The following is a 17,991-nucleotide window of genomic DNA, read 5'->3' on the forward strand; positions in this document are numbered from 1 at the left end:
ATAAAATATATACCAGATTGCAAAGACTTAGTATAAAAAGGATGTAGGATATATTTTATAACTATTTATTAGCTGAATGTTGAAATACATTTTGGATTTACCAAGTTAAATAAATACAATATTAAGCTAATCTCACAGAAATATTTCCTTTTACCTTTTTAAATCTGGCTATCAAAAAATTTTTAAATTACAATAAATGTGACTCACAATATCATTTTATTCCATAGCACTTCTTCAGAAGAGAGAGGAGTGCAGAAATCTATAGACAACTGCAATCATTATTGCACACGGTAGTTGCTCAGTTCTGTGAATATACTAAAACCACTGAACTGTATGATTTAAATGGGTCAATTTTATGTTATGTGAAGTATATCTCAAACTCTCTTCAAAATACTAAAAAAAAAAAAAGAAATAGACTAGACAAGACAAATACACAAGCTCAAGTTAATGGACATATATAAAATTTTACACCCTACAATGCTTTTCACATACATGGGGAAGGTTTATACATTTTAACAACAATTAGCATGCCCCTTCACCACCTGGATTAAAAAGAAGAGTAAAGACATTAGAATACATGTCCCACTGGAATGTAAGCTGCTTGAGATCAGGGATTTTTACCTATTTTGTTCACTGAGGAAACTTCAGACCCTAGAGGAGTGGCTAGGTTTGGAGGTGCAGAACAACCATTTGTTGAATGAAAGGGAAAAAGAAAATTGCAAAATCCAGTCCTCTAAAAGACAAAGACAAACTTCTGACAACACTGTGCAAGGCATGGGTGGATGCGAATAAACCAGAACTCACCCCACATATAGTAGGAATTCTCTTTAAGTTGCTACAGGAGTACACAGATGTTATAAATCACTTTATACAATACTTGAAAACAGACAAAACAGAAAATTTCTTAGAAATATAATTTGGTATAAAGAAGAAGACAACCATTTATATACTCATGTAATTGTGGGGGAAAAAAGAAAAAAACAGCAGATTTAGATACTTTTATAGGCAACCTTCACCAAAACTTCCAGGAAAAAGACAATCCCAATTTTATTTAAAAAAAAAATTAGAAAGTAGAAAATAAAAGAAAGCTTTAGTTTTATGGGACTAGCTTTATCTTATGTAGTTATTTTAAATTATGGCAAAATATACAAAACATAAAATTTACTATCTTAACCATTTTTAAGCATACAGTTCTGTGGCATTAAGTACATTGTTGTGCTACCATCACCACCATCCATCCACCAAACTCTTTACGTTTCCCAAAACTGGAACTCTGTACGCATTAACCAGTAATTGCCCAACCTCCCCTGTCCATAGCCCTTGGCAACCATCATTCTATTTTCTGTCTCTGAATCTCACTACTCCAGGTACCACACATAAATAGAATCACACAGCATTTGTCCTTTAGCACTTGCTTATTTCACTTAACATGTCTTACAGATTCATCAATTTTGTAGCATCTGTCAGAATTTCCTTCCTTTTTAAGGCTGAACAGTATTCCATCACATGTATATACCACATTTTGTCTATCTACTCATCCATCAATGGATAACTGGGTTACTTTCACCTTTGGCTATTGAAATAATGCTGTGATGAACATAAGCGTGCAAATATCTAACTTCCAGCTTTAAATTCTTCTGAGTACATATCCAAAGCTGGAATTAGATCATACAGTAAATTTTTTTTGCTGTACTGTTTTCTATGGCGATAGCTCCATTTAACATTCCCACCAGCAGTGCTCAAGGGATTACCTAGTTTTGATGTCAAGATTACTCTAGTCCCATAAAACTAAATTTCTGTTACCTGGACATTCAGGTTGCTAGTATTTAGGATTTTTGCACCTATGTCCAAAGTGTATAACTGGCTGATCCATATTGGAAATTTGATAACCCAATATACAAAGGCAAAATTTATATATTAGTCAAAAGAGTGTACATAAGATACAAGGGTTTTTAGAATTTACAAAACAAATTCATGTAATCCAACATAAGAATAGAGTAAAAGAAAAAACAATGATCATCATGATAGAAAAAAAGACATATAAGGCATCACCCATTCTTTATTTAAAAAGGAAAAAAGGCAAAGAAAAATTTTGTTTCCTTATTTCTAATTCTTATACTTTTTTTGTCTTACCAGAAAATATAGCACAACGTTAAACAGAAGTACAACAGGCATCGTTTTTTGTTGTTTTTAACATTCACGGGAAGGCTTCTAATAATTCACTACATAATGTTTTCATTTCAGTTTTTAGTCAGTAATCTTTATTGGCTTAAAAATTTACTCCTAATTTGCCAAGGATACTTTTTGTTGTTCTAACTTTCCATATTTCCTTATACACTGAAAACCCAAGAGAATAAAAAAATTCAAATTACCAGAATAGGAGAATTCAGTAAGTCTGTAGAGATAAAATTAATATATAAAAATCAATAATTGTCCACTGTCCAAATAGTGGTTTCTTGAATACTAATCTTCAATTTAAAAAGGCAAAACAAAACAAAACAAATCCAGGGCTCCTTGGGGGAAATGTCTGATTTTAGGGCTAGGGCAAGAGAAAGCAATGATGAGTCTGGAGTTTCTTATAGGACCAAACACTAAAGAAGTATACTTATGAAACAAGGATGGGCCAAATCAAAGAGACCCAAGACCCAGCCTGCAGAGCTCCCAATGACCAAAGCTCAAACAATTAAACAACAAAAAGAATGTAGTATTGGATTATTACCCAAAGTATAAAAGAAATATACAGAGCACATACCAATATAAATGTGATTGAACAAATAAACAAATGCCAAAAATAGACAAATCTTCCTTACAAAAGAATTCTAAATAATGTATGTAGATACTTCCCTCCCTTCAAGAAGTGGAGCTTAATTACTGCCCCTCCCCACTTTTAAGACTGGCTATACTTAGTGCCTCACTTCCAAAGGAAGAATAGAATAGAGAAAGAGAAAAAATATTAACTTCATAGTGGAAAAACTAAGGGATGAAGGTTAACATCATTCAGTGATGGTATGCGAGTATCATGTACCCTTGGCTGACATGTTAGGATGAGAAGGGCAATTTGCTTTGCTGATACTCTTTATAAAAACCTATAACCAACCCATTCTAATCATAAGAAAAATATCAGATTGAGGAACATTCTACAGGATACCTGGCAGGACTCCTCAAAAACAAGGAGAGATTAAGAAACTGTCACAGGTCAGAGGTGATTGGGAATACATGATAACAAAACAATGTGGTAATCTGGACTGGGTCCTGGAACAGAAAGAAAGCATTAATGGAAAAATGTAAAATCTATCCAGTCTGGACTTCAGTAACAGTAATGTTAACTGTGTTAGTTTCTTAGTTTTGACAAATGTATCGTGGTAAAGTAAAATGTTAACAATGGGGACAACCAAATGAGGAATGCACAGGAACTCTCTTCTTTGCAATTTTTCTGTGAATCTTATTATTACAAAATTAAAAGTTTATTTTAACATATCAATAACATTCCTATACCTCAGTAATATCTAATTAGAAAATACGATTTTAAAAAATCTAACAAAAGATATACTAAATGTTTACAGAAAAAAAATGATTAAACTGATGGATATGAAAAACCAACAAAGTAAAAGAAATACCACATCATAGGAAGACTATTACAAAGACAGTGTTTAATCTTTACTAATTCAATACAATAATAAACTCATTGGATGTTACTATAAATATTCTTTATGAAAAATAAAAAGGTTAGGGACAATAGTGGGATTGTTTTATATTTTTGTAAATCTCTTTTAATATCTATCTTAATAGAATACAGAAAGATTCTCACATGTGCTTCTGCATTCAATTTGTTTTGATATCTCAGACCATGTAGCCTCTAGAAACCTCTTCTATAAACCATCTATAAACCATCCTCTAAAAGAGAATGAGAGTCTCAAAGGCAAATCATAACTTAGTATCATTACGGAAATAATTTTGACCTTGCAGACCCACCAAGAGTCCTGGGATCATACTTGATAACCACTGTTTTGGAAACAATGTGTCACCCTTTTAACCTTGAGGCCTCACAGTATTCTTTATTTACATTTTAATATGAAAAATTTCAAATTAGAGAAGAGTTAAAAGAATTTTTATAATAAAATGCATATATCTCCTACCTAGATTCTACAATTAACATTTTACTATATTTTGTAATCACATATCTATTTATCCCACTATTCACCCATCAATACATTTTTTTCTCTTTATTTTTTACAATGCATTTCAAAGTAAGTTGCAAATATCAATATACTTCCCCTCAAATAGTTCAGCATGTAAACTCATTACTTAGAGATTAGTATTTTTATAGCTTTTTTTTATTTTTAGGTAAACTTTACATACAATGAAATGCACAAAATTTAAGTATGCAATTTGGTGAATCAGACATTGTGCAACCTAAACAAGATAGACAACATGATTCTCACTCTCCAGGAAATTCCCTCATACTCTCCTGAGTAAATCTCTCACCTCCTTTCCTCCCCGCACCTATCCCCCCAAAGAAATCACTGTTCTGGTTTTTTTCAACCCGGATTATTTCTGCCTTTTCCAGAATGAGTCACGTAAATGGACTCACACAACATGTACTCTTCTATGTACAGCCTCTCTCAGTACAATGTGTTTTAGAGCCATTCATATTATTTTTTAAAGTATTTAAAATTAATTTACCTACCATGAAAATGACTATCAAGATGAGACAGATGCCCACTATGATAAGGAAGGGGATTAGGTAGTATTCCAGAGGAAGGCTAAATTCCGGAACTAAGATAATGTGGCCCCTGCAAGAAAACAAAAATTAATAATTAGGAAATATTGACTTGTCAAATTATGATGTTAATTGAAAGCAAAGAAAAATATTTTTAAAGCATTTAGACATTACAATTTAATCCACTAGACCCATCTCATTTTCTAATAGGTGATTTCCATTAAGTTAAGGGATGTTTTCTCCATTTTTAAATCAGCTTTACGTATTTACCAAAATAATTTGCCATTTAATTAAAAGAAACTTTAGATTGGTTAGAGGAAATCAGTTAAGCAATACTTACTGTGTCCCTCCAAGAACATGTGTTTACTGAATTTAGTAATGATGAAAGTTAGCATATTTCACAAGCAAAAATCAGTATTTAAAAGTGGCAGTACCTCAGGCAGTATGTCAACAAGAACCACACGCCCCCACACACACCAAATTACTTTTCATCAGTTTCTCCCATGAAAAGACTCTGAAGCCACTACTGACGAAAATAAACTCCTTATTCCCTTTATGCTTTATGGGAATTTGTTGTACCAAGTACAATGGATATAACCCCCATACTCCACATTCATCTGTGAGATATGGAATGGAAAACTGGCAAAGATTCACAAGAGTTGTAGCTTCTTTTCTATTCTAAACCTTCTCTACTGCTTGACTGAAAAAAAAAAAAGGGCAAAAAAACTACAAAACTGTATATATTGTGGGGGTTGGAGGGGCGGAAATAACCAAAGGCCCTATTCTCCTCGTTATTAACCATGGTTAATACAGTTATATGGTTATCAACTATACAAGTATTATAAAAATTGACAGGGAATCCAGAAATGAAACTGAACAGAATAAGCACACTATTTATGCTGCATGAGCTAATTTTATATAGCAGCAAATCCTGCAATAGAAAATTTCCTCAGACTAGGGAAGGGTCTATATAATGGTCACTAAGATGGTTGATTTCTCCATTGTACTTCCGTGCTACTCAACTAGTATGGTGTCAGCAACATTATACTGTTACCCACAGCTGGGTGATTTTTTAGGTACTGATTTCAGATAATTCGTATCACAGACTGTACATCAAGGTAATCAAATAATTGATGAGGTGTGATTCCTCTTTATGGAGCTATTTCAGATAATAAATTAAGGAGGAATTATAAAATAAGACTACTTGCTAATCCTAAAGAACCGATGGCTTCAGACAATGATTATTAATGATTGCTCACATCACAAAGAGAGAACCAAATATTATGTATCCTGATGGAAATACATAATAATACATATAAATTATTCTTGCCTTACCTATCCTCCTGGTCCCCAAGCCATACTTGAATTTGAACAGCCCTCTAGATCTAACTAGCAATTTACAGGGAAAATTAGTAATAAAGGAAACCTCTAGACAATACACCAAGGATGCAGTCAGAAAAGTCCAGACTGTGGTAAAATTTTACAGGACAAATGACTCTGTTTATTCAATAAATAAATGTGTAGGGAAAAAAAAAAAAGAGGCATAGCAAACTTATAGATTAAAAATAAAGTCATATGCCCTTATTTGCTCTGAAACAAATCTAAAGATTGACATGTTTTGATATTAATGTTTCTTAATTTAAAAAAGGATAACTAAAGAGCCTCTCAATGAAAGTGAAAGAGAAGAGTGAAAAAGTTGGCTTAAAGCTCAACGTTCAGAAAACTAACATCATGGCATCTGGTCCCATCACTTCATGGCAAATAGATGGGGAAACAGTGGAAACAGTGGCTGACTTTATTTTTCTGGGCTCCAAAATCAGTGCAGATGGTGATTGCAGCCATGAAACTAAAAGATGCTTACTCCTTGGAAAGAAAGTTATGACCAACCTAGACAGCATATTAAAATGCAGAGATATCACTTTGCCAACAAAGGTCTGTCTAGTCAAGGCTATGGTTTTTCCAGTAGTCATGTATGGATGTGAGAGTTGGACTATAAAGAAAGCTGAGCGCCGAAGAATTGACGCTTTTGAACTGTGGTGTTGAAGGAGACTCTTGAGAGTCCCTTGGACTGCAAGGAGATCCAACCCGTCCATTCTAAAGGAGATCAGTCCTGGGTGTTCATTGGAAGGGCTGATGTTGAAGCTGAAACTCCAATGCTTTGGCCACTTGATGCGAAGAGCTGACTCATTTGAAAAGACCCTGATGCTGGGAAAGACTGAGGGCAGGAGGAGAAGGGCACGACAGAGGATGAGATGGTTGGATGGCATCACCTACTTGATGGACATGAGTTTGGATAAACTCCAGGAGTTGGTGATGGACAGGGAGGCCTGGCGTGCCATGGTTCATGGGGTCGCAAAGAGTCGGACACGACTAAGCGACTGAACTGAACTTAAAGTAATGAAAATGCCATTATGGTTTTTATATGTGACTCCATTTTCTAATGATATATTTTGAGATGTTTACAGTTTAGATCATAGGGTATCTAGCACTTGCTTCAGAATTATCATGAAGTGGGGAAAAAAGGGCAGACAGCACTTAAAGAGTGGACAGTCCAAACAAAGTTGGCCATAGTTGATAATTCTGAGACTGAATGACATTCATCATACCCATCTCTAGTTTTAAACTAAATAAATAAATAATAAATTAATAGGTAGGTAGGTAGGCAAGCAGGCAGACTGGTCAACTGGCCAGTCAACAGACAGATGATACAAGCCAGTCTGCATAGGTCTACAATCCTTCAAGCATAATTCTGAAACCTAAAAAGCTTTAAAAAGTAATGCCTGCAATTCATTTGATAGTCAACCTGAACCTAACCGACACGATCAAACACTCATACATTTATTACAGATATATATGTTATTTGATTATAGAATGCTGCCTCAATCCTCAAATTCTATCCCTTGTAATATTACTTAACTTTTAAAAATCTGAAAACGCTTCAATTCCACATCATATCTGTCCCAAAGAGCTGGGATAAGAGATTTTGTGGCCTTGCATTAACATGGAAAGGGTCTAAATATTAAGTAAATAAAGTACGTAACAAAATACTGAGTATTACAAGGCACTGTTTTATGAGCAGGGTATCTCTAGTTAAGGTCAGCATTCACACATGGGGAAAAAATTAAGCTGTCAGTGAAGAGCATCATAGGGACTTTCGTTTAAATGTTTTCTATTTCTGAATTTTTCCATATTTTATCAGGAGGTATCTATTACTTCTTAATTCAAAAAGAAATGGTTTTATTATTTTAAAACAAAAAGGCTTTAAAATACACATAATTTTTCTATATGAGAGAATAATACTGAGATAAAAGCAAGTAGTAGTTCTCACCCCCATTAACTACACAAATATGGCTGGCAAAATAGCATCTTGCTTAACTATTTTTAATACAATATTCCAAATTATATTCCCTAACTTAATAAAGATGTTCTGAGCACAAAATATGGGAACAGTATTTTAAATATGAAAACCATATAGGGAAAAGGTCAAAAAATGTAAACAGACACTCTTTCCTTCTCTTTTTTTTATTCATATTCAAACTCAAATAATTACAGATTCCCACCCCCCGCCCCAAATAATTAGAATTGCATTTCCTTGTGCCAGTTTCCTCTTTTGGCAAATGTAGATGGTAAGAGATAATAATAATAACTTCTAGAGTGTTGTTGTTAGAAATTAAATGGATAACAAATATAAAAGCTTTGTTTCATGAGTGCCTGGCTCTTGCTAAATCCTTGATTCATTATATTACTATATTATATTACAATATTACCACTTTTATTATTAATATTGTTCCCTTGGTCAAATGCCTATTCCTGTCCACTATGTTTTGGTACCTGTTTTTTAGAAGAAGCTCTAAAGTGTTAATTGAACTGCACTGTTTTCCATATTAGATAACACAGCTGTCCCTTAGGTTAGTTTCAGTCTGAATTTTTATCATGGTAATGAGAATTTGGGGAGAAATTCCATAATAAGTTTTAAAATCCAAATCAAACTTTTTAAACTTGAAAACAAACTGTTTGTGTTTGTAAAAATTAGTCACCAAACGCATCACGTGTTGGATTCTTTGTTTATAAAACATTTCCATTTAATAAAATACAAATATGTCTTAATGTAAAGTATCATATAAATGTAAATCACATTGCTTCTAAATACCAATGGTTTGACTAAACTATAAAAGGGAAAGTTCCCTTTTTAGCAACATGGGTGCCTTAATTTCTCTAGCATAAATATATTTTCAGTATATAATCATACACAGAAGAAAAGGAAAGTCTTAAAATCATGATTTAAGAAGATATAATTTAGCACAATAGAGTACATTTTAAAACACAATTTTGATTACAACTAATCTTTTATAATTCTACCCTCACACAGAAAAGAATTTAAGCTACATGATTATTTTTTATATCCATTACTTACTTACCCTTTTTCATATGTGAATTCATCTTTCAGGGAATTAGCTGATGATTCACCAATAAAGACAGATGGAATGTCAATTTTCTTTAGTACCTCAACTGTATAAAACAATAGTAAAAGTTATTCTTCAAAGCCCATACTTAATATAAAATCAAGTTAACTTTCTTTATAACAGCAAATATCAATGTAGGTGGAAATAACTATAATCAATTTGAATTGTCTGTTAGTTGATTTTCCAGATTGCAGATTAATACCACGATCCGAATGGCTGAGAAACATGATGACATTTACAACAACAAAAGCTAATAACATTTTGCATATATACATTACCACACTATCTCAATAGTCCTATGAGATTGAAATATAAATCTTACTCTATTTCCATTTTGATTTACTTGATTTATTCCCGTACAGACATACTTAACTTTTAGAAAAGAAATAAGAGGAAGAAATGTAAAGTATTTTTTCCACACATAACTTAATTCCTAAATGAAAAAGTGAAAAAGCTTTTTTTACATACCCATTCCCAGGAGAGGTGTAAGCCAAAGAATGTAAGAAAAGACCACTTTACAACAGTCTGAAAAATGACATCACACATCTAAGGCTTTTCAGAGTGAAGGGCTGACAAGAGTTCAGAAAGGGCACTGGATAGGGAAGCTTGGTAAATTTCTACTTCCTCCTAAGCTCGGAGTGCATGTTAAAGCATTGTGTTTTGACAAGTATCTTACAAAATTTACTTCTATATCTATATTAAAAAACCAAAATCAAATGCCAACAAAAAAAGAACTTTGCAAAAATTACCCATTACTCAAGAAGAGAAGTAAAAACAATCATCTTACTGTCACCACAGAAAATAGCCATATTTTTAACTATGAGTTATTTTAACACATTTGGCTTTAGAGAAAGTCCATTTGTTTTCTTTTGTTACATTCTGCATAACAACTTTGTTCTACATTTCTTTTAAAAACTGCACATTTATTATTTATTTAAAAGAGGGAGGTGGATGCACATGAAGAAGAACAGAACACAAGCATAACCCTTCCCACCCAAAGATAAGGCTTTATTTGAAGCAACAGAAACAGTTCTATATGTTTTGACAAATAGGATCCATTATGTAACCACCACCACAGCCAAGATAAAAAAATACGTTATCATCCGTCCAAATTCTCTCATGCCCCTTTACAGTCAAGCCCTCACCACAACCTCAGCAACCACTGATATATTTTTCTTTAGTCTTAAAATCTTAGTATCCTTAATAGAATATATGTTTTTTCATTTTCAGATTGAATTTACGCAAACAAAATCATCCATTTCACACACTGTTTGTGTCTGTCTCTGCCTCTCTCACACACATACACCCACACACACTCCAATATCATATAAGCCCTAAAAGGGAAGGAGCCAAAATGGTTAGCGGAGCAATATTTTAATCACTATCTTTATATTAATAAGATCAATAAATATTTAAAATTTTCTATTAATGGGATCATATAATAATGGGAAAAAGTATAGGTTTTTTCCTACTCAATGGTATATCTCAGATATTCTGTCATGTCACTAAATAAATATCCACCTCATAATTTTTAATAGCTGCATGCCAAGAGATCTTTCTCTTTCACATAATAGTTTAACTTTTAATTTATTTGAAAATTAAAGTTTGGAATTGAATACCCTTTGTAAAATGTTCTGTTTCACGAAGATACTCTGATAAACTCGAGGAATTTTTGGCTTGTAACTACTGGCTTATAATTATTGGAATTAACATAACTTCTTTGAGTTATGATATCTAATGAGATGTTAAAAGCTCCTCACTTCAGTAAGAAAGTTAAGAAGAGGAGGGAAATGATGTACACAAATATGAATAGCCACCTTGGAGACTCTGCCACATCGTTTATCTACTGAAAACAAAACCAAATGTTTTCATTCAAAAAATACTTTAAAAATACTAATTTTAATTCTGATCCACAAAATAACTCTGTAAAGTATACATGCCAAGTAGTATTATCATACCATAGACAGGTTATAATTTAAGTGGTCAACCCCAACCTCTCTAGATGCATATTCCAACTGCCTATTCAATATCTCCATTTGAATGCACAATAGATGTTTCTCAAATGGATCTCTCAATATCTCTTTTCCCTTCATCAGTCCTACTCTTCCTTGTCTCTGTAAATAGCCTAACTATTTTCACCTAGTTTCTCAAGTAAAACATTTTGGAGTTCTCCTTTACTCCTCCCTTTTATTCCTTAGGTCAAACTCTATCAACTTCAAAATGCAGCCATAATTCTATCACTTGCCATCACAGTCACTGCTAGTACTCCACTGCTGTCATCTCTTGCCTGGCTGCGGCAACAATGTTCTAACTGGTCTCTCAGCCGGCACTCTTGCTCATCTTTCACCTCCAGTCTGTTCTCCAAAGAACAACCAAAGTGACGATCCTTTTAAAACCGTCAGATCATCTCACACTCTATTTCAGTTCAGTTCAGTTCAGTCGCTCAGTAGTGTCCGACTCTTTGCGACCCCATGAATCATAGCACGCCAGGCCTCCCGGTCCATCACCAACTCCCGGAGTTCACTCAGACTCACGTCCATCGAGTCCGTGATGCCATCCAGCCATCTCATCTTGGGTCGTCCCCTTCTCCTCCTGCCCCCAATCCCTCCCAGCATCAGAGTCTTTTCCAATGAGTCAACTCTTCGCATCAGGTGGCCAAAGTACTGGAGCTTCAGCTTTAGCATCATTCCTTCCAAAGAAATCCCAGGGTTGATCTCCTTCAGAATGGACTGGTTGGATCTCCTTGCAGTCCAAGGGACTCTCAACAGTCTTCTCCAACACCACAGTTCAAACACATCAATTCTTTGGCGCTCAGCCTTCTTCACAGTCCAACTCTCACATCCATACATGACCACAGGGAAAACCATAGCCTTGACTAGACGGACCTTAGTCAGCAAAGTAATGTCTCTGCCTTTGAATACACTATCTAGGTTAGTCATAACTTTTCTTCCAAGGAGTAAGCATCTTTTAATTTCATGGCTGCAGTCACCATCTTCAGTGATTCTGGAGCCCAAAAAAATAAAGTCTGACACTGTTTCTACTGTTTCCCCATCTATTTCCCATGAAGTGATGGGACCAGATGCCATGATCTTTGTTTTCTGAATGTTGAGCTTTAAGCCAACTTTTTCACTCTCCTCTTTCACTTTCATCAAGAGGCTTTTTAGCTCCTCTTCACTTTCTGCCATAAGGGTGGTGTCATCTGCATATCTGAGGTTATTGATATTTCTCCTGGCAATCTTGATTCCAGCTTGTGTTTCTTCCAGCCCAGCGTTTCTCATGATGTACTCTGCATATAAGTTAAATAAGCAGGGTGACAATATACAGCCTTGACGTACTCCTTTCCCTATTTGGAACCAGTCTGTTGTTCCATGTCCAGTTCTAACTATTGCTTCCTGACCTGCATACAGATTTCTCAAGAGGCAGGTTAGGTGGTCTGGTATTCCCATCTCTTTCAGAATTTTCCACAGTTTACTGTGATCCACATTCTATTTAGAACCTACATAAAACAAAATCTAAAGTCCTACAATACCCACCAAGCTCTAGCCTCTGGTTCCCCCCTAACTTCATCCCCTACAATTCTTTCTCTCCCTTGTTCACTCTGACTGCAGCCACCATGATTTTCTGTCACACCTGCTTTATCTCTGAGCCTTTGCATTCGTCTGCTATTCTTTTTCCTTGAAATACCCTCCTCCAGAAATCTGCAAGGCGTAGCCTTTCACTTCAGACCTATGCTCAAATGTCAAAGCCTCAAGAGACCTTCTCTGATCACCCTACCTAAAACAGCCTTTCTCCGCCTCTCATCCCTGTCACCCTGTATCCCTTTAACCTGGCATGTTTTTCTTCATAGCACTTACCACTCACTACTTGACATATACCATACCTCTTTGAGTATTATTCCCACTATAGCCTGTAATGATAATAACTGCAGCAATAACAATTAAAGCAGCTAAAGAATCATTAAACAGCTATTAAGAACCAGGAAGTTGTCTAGATATTTATATGTCATAAGCAACAAACCAAACTTGAATACTATTATTATCCACATTAAACATATCAGAAAAGTGAGGCACAGAGATGCTAGGTAATGTTCCCAAGGCCACACCACTGGTAGGTGGAGCTGGGATTCAAACCTTGTAAGGCCGTACTCAGAAACCACACTCTTAACTACATCATTCTGCTACCTCAATGAAAAGTATGAGCGAAGCCTTAAAACTATATCATTTCCTCTGTAGTCATGATGCCTAAGAGAGTACTTGATGTGGAGTAGGCTACCAAAAAGTATTTGATGAAGGAAGCAAGCAAGGAAGAAAAAAGAAACAAGCCCAGACACATTGATAACTTGCCCTGTTTATACAGCAATCTGCACAGCCTAGACCCAAACTTGAGGCTCAGACTCCTAATCTAGACTCTTTCCACTCTGCCTTATCATGGGTTTTTCTCATACGCCTTCTTTCATATGATCTTCACAGTCTTGTTGGGTTAAAAAAAATTAAAACTATTCACAGTTTTACAGATGAAAATAAACAGCTTGGAAAGATGAGTAACTTTTATGAACTAGCCTGAAATAAACCCACACTTCCTAGTCTTGAAGTTCATGCTCATCACATTCTCCTGCCTCCTGAAGATGACAAATGTGATTCACTCAAAGTGAACCCATCCTATGTCCTACCTGAAATAAAAAACAGACACATTCCTGTGTGAAATGCTGGCAACAAGAGGTCTTTAAAAATTCCTTTTGTTTCCAGATGTCAGAACCACGTATTAGGAGTATACATGCAGTATTTTCCTTGTGGTTATGATCTAAACCTAAAAAGAGTGACAGATACATGCTTATTTTAATAAATCCATGCTTTCTTTCCTCTACCAGTGACAGCAAAGATGAAAGCAAAGATGAAAATGGGAAATATCTTTACAGTGTGTTGGAAATATGAAATGTTCAAAAACATACATACTCAAGGACAGAGAAAAATGTCATGGAAAGTAATCGAAGCAATAAAGTCAAGAACCAAAATTGTGAACAATCTTTGAAATAAAATAACTCAGTTGGAACATTTCCACAGCAACAACAGGATTATATGGTTATGTGCTACTTCTAATATTTAGCACACTTTCCTTAGGAACTGACATGATTATCACAAAAAAGTTTTATTATTGACATGAAGACAAAACAGGTGTCCAAGGGAACTGACAATTCCAACTTGAAAATTTTTTTATTAAAAGTGTGTTAAAAGAATAAATAGCTTACAAATACTAATTATTTTATTCAACCCATAACCCTTGAGAAGGTCTTGAGGGTTGCTAAACCCTAAGCCTAGGTTTTCAGCAAAACACAAACAGAGTAAGTAACTTGCTCAAAATTATACAGTCAATTCAAGCAGGAGCTTGTACTTGAATTCAGGCCTATTTTTCAGAGTGTCTGTGCTTTCCATTTTGTCAATAATGTGTACGGGTCACAAAAATGACTAATGTGGGAGGTATGGTGTAGATTAATTTTTTAAGGGAGGTGATTAAAGGAGGAGTACCAAGAAGTGTGCAGTACCAACAGTACTAGTTTATTTGATAAGCAAAATCCCTTAATCAATTCCTCTAATTCCTATCAGCGGTTGTTAAACTTTTGGTGATGTGCCAGAAGCTCTTAGGGCTACTTCATGCATTCTACAATTATGACTTAACCAGCCAGAAGACTAAAATAATCATTGAAAATGTAAAGAAAGTAAGGAACTTATCACTAAGTTTTACTTTTTATAACTTGTAATTTTACCATAGATTGTATTAGGAATAAGAAGGAAAAGAGTTGCAGGAGACATGGGTTTGATCCCTGGGTCAGGAAGATCCCCTGGAGTTGGAAATGACAGCCCACTCCAGTATTCTTGCCTGGGAAATTCCATGGACAGAGCAACCTGGTGGGCTACTCCATGGGGTCGCGAAGAGTTGGACACGACTGAGCACAGCAACAACAACAAATAATGTCCCACGTTATAAAGAGATTTTTTTGGTCAAGAAATCCAACATATTTCCTATTGAGGATACGGTTAAAGCCCTAAATACATTTCACTGGAGTATATCAATCCATGCTTTATATGTCTGCTCTTGGCTGCAAACTTTCTTACATATATGACTCAATGCAACTTAACAACAAGAGGTATTATGGATATATGCTAGAAGAAAAAGAAAAACAAAATACTTAATCATGAATGTTGGCAGTTTATTTAGTGTATCTTAGATTCCGATCCCAACTGCCAACATACATGGGCATCTTCCCCACACCATCAAACAACTCAATTCAATTCTGACATTATCGACCTCGAGATAGCACCAATTCCACAGGATAAGGGTCTGGTCTCACAAGAATCCCCACCCCCAACTTCAGATGCCAGCCACTAGTCTAAGTTGTCACCTTTGCTTCTGACCTACCAGTTATAGACTGGAGGTTTCAACAATCCTTACCACATGGGTTCAATTAATTTGCCAGAGCAGTTCACAGAATTCAAAGAAACATTTTATTTACTTGATTACCAGTTTTTAAAGAAAGGATATAATTCAGAAACAAGGAGATGAAAGAGATGTATAGGGCAAGGTATATGGGAAGGGATACAGAGGTTCGATGCCCTCTCCAGGAGTGCAACTTTCCCAGCATCTCCATACTTTCACCAACCCAGAAGCTCTTTGAACCTGTCCTTGTAGGTTTTCATGGTGGCTTCAATACATAGGCATGAATGATTAAACCCACTGGCCACTGAGGTTAGGGGGTAGGACTGAAAGTTTCAATCCTTTAATCACCTAGTTAGTTCTCCTAGCAACCAGCCCCATCATTTGGTGGGGTCCAAAAGTAGCCTCATTAACATAAAGGAGACACCTTTATCACTCTCAATAAACTAAGTGAAAGCATACAGCTTAAAAATCAGTCTGATTAAAGCCAGTTATTTCATTAAAATGGGCTCATTTTCCCTATGAGCTAATATTTCATAGAGAATAAGGAAAGATATTGCCATTTTGAACAAAAAGCTATAGGCATGACAATATATATAAAGGGGCTAATAATAACCAACTGGTATAAAAGAGCACAAGTATGTGGCTTTGACATTCCACAGGAATACAGTAGCTACTTAGTATTTCTGCATATTCTAAAATTTAACATTGTGAATCTCTAAATAAATCACAAAAATTCTCCTCTGGCATCCTAAACTCAACATGCTTATCTCTATTTAAAGCTTTGGTTTTCCTTTAGCTTTTACCAAAATAACAACACATCCTCGAAAATGAAACACATAGGTTAAAAAAAACAAACCAGCAACAACAAACTGTTCAGAAAAGAACAAGTCAATTCCATTTATACTGTGAGCAAAATTATCCCAAGAGGTTTAAATACTGGAAATTATCTTTCTGATGGGAAGAAATTTTGCTTTCTAAAGCAGAAAATGAAAGAAGAGAGACTCTGGTAAATTTTAGTTTCGAATGATTGGTCAAACAGGAGAGAAGAAAAGTGATACCTGTACTTACTGTCGTTGGATCCCATGCTAATGAGGTCATCAGAGTCAACATTGTGAACTATGGCTGCTTTGTATCCTGCTCTCTGTGCATTTAAAACCTGCAAGTCAGAAAACAGTCGCGATATGAGGAAGAAAGTGCCAAAAGGTCCCTCAACTTCAACAAACATAGATCAACAACCCCATAAAGGACAGACTAGATTATGTACATATATATTATATATATATAATATATATATAAACAGATCTCAAGTGTATTCTTGAAACATAACCTTTTACAATTGATTATCAAGGACTAAGTCTTTAGATATCTTCTTGATTTCACTCAAGGTATTAAGTGAAATGAGAGACAAATAAAGGACGGAGATATAAGCTACCTACCAAAAGGATCCAAAGCACTAACCCTGTCTAGCTCTAATGGGATACAGACTTGGGACCACGCTCAAGAGCCATCAGCCCTTGAGAAGTCAAATCTACCTCCACTACTTAGTGCAATAAACTTGGAGCAAATTGCTTTTCTTCCTCAATCCTCAGTTTCCCCAAGTTTAAAACAAAATAGCAACAATATTTTTCTCATATGTAAAATAATTTTAAAATGCTTAACACCATGATGATACAAAGAAATGAGTAAAATAAAAGCTATTCTTATTATTAGCTTCATCAACAACCATTTTCTTTAGAAAGCTTTTCTAAAGCTTTGAAAAAATTAAAAATAAAAATACTCCAGCCTGAAGTTGCTTACTCTGGTTCTATTTAGCTATACAATCTTTCCTAAAACTAGTTTCCAAAATATTAATAGTCAGTTTCACACCCTAAGAATATGGCTAGATATGCAGTAGAATTTTCTTAGAGCAAAGATCTGAAAAGTATATAACACATGTTACCACATCTCACTTTTAAGGTAACAGTTTGTTTTAAAGAAAAATAAACCCAGACTAACCTCTTATTGTACCACCTTTGAACCATTTGGTAAAACTGAAGGTTACTATTTGCATACTGGTTAAATAAAATGAAAACTGGGTATGTAAATATATATAATAGTTTTGAATACTTTGAAAACTATATACATATAATTCTAAATACTTAATATGGCAAGAAATTTGAAACATATCACCTTATAATCACTGCATAGTGATATGTCTCAAACTTTTCTTTATAATATCAATACTTCTAAAATTAATTTTAAAAATAATTCCCAGAAGGTCTAATATTAGCTCTGTTTTAGTTATCAACATAACAATGATTCAAAATTCTACAGTAATTCAATAAAGACCTGCATCAAGTTGCAAAGAGTAAGGGAAAGTCCAAAAAGTCAAGTTCC

The 17,991-nt window shown here is 34.7% G+C and overlaps 1 protein-coding gene across 9 annotated transcripts in view; it reads right to left on the reverse strand.

Moving 5' to 3' along the window:
- RNF13 (ring finger protein 13) overlaps positions 1-17,991 on the reverse strand; it is a 132,973-nt gene that overhangs the window by 47,609 nt on the left and 67,373 nt on the right. For 7 of the 9 annotated variants that reach the window (XM_042235704.2, XM_060394880.1, XM_042235705.2 and 4 more), the window contains 3 exons: positions 16,684-16,771; positions 9,139-9,229; positions 4,688-4,793 (listed from right to left, as the gene is read on the reverse strand). In XM_042235704.2, coding sequence (XP_042091638.1) covers positions 4,688-4,793; positions 9,139-9,229; positions 16,684-16,771 — 285 coding nt within the window. Of the gene's footprint in view, positions 1-4,687; positions 4,794-9,138; positions 9,230-16,673; positions 16,772-17,991 lie in introns of all 9 variants that reach the window. The other 2 variants (XM_042235707.2, XM_042235706.2) reach the window with 1 other exon arrangement.

The sequence above is a fragment of the Ovis aries genome, chromosome 1 (genome assembly GCF_016772045.2).
Source record: "Ovis aries strain OAR_USU_Benz2616 breed Rambouillet chromosome 1, ARS-UI_Ramb_v3.0, whole genome shotgun sequence".
Classification (NCBI taxonomy): Eukaryota; Metazoa; Chordata; class Mammalia; order Artiodactyla; family Bovidae; genus Ovis; species Ovis aries.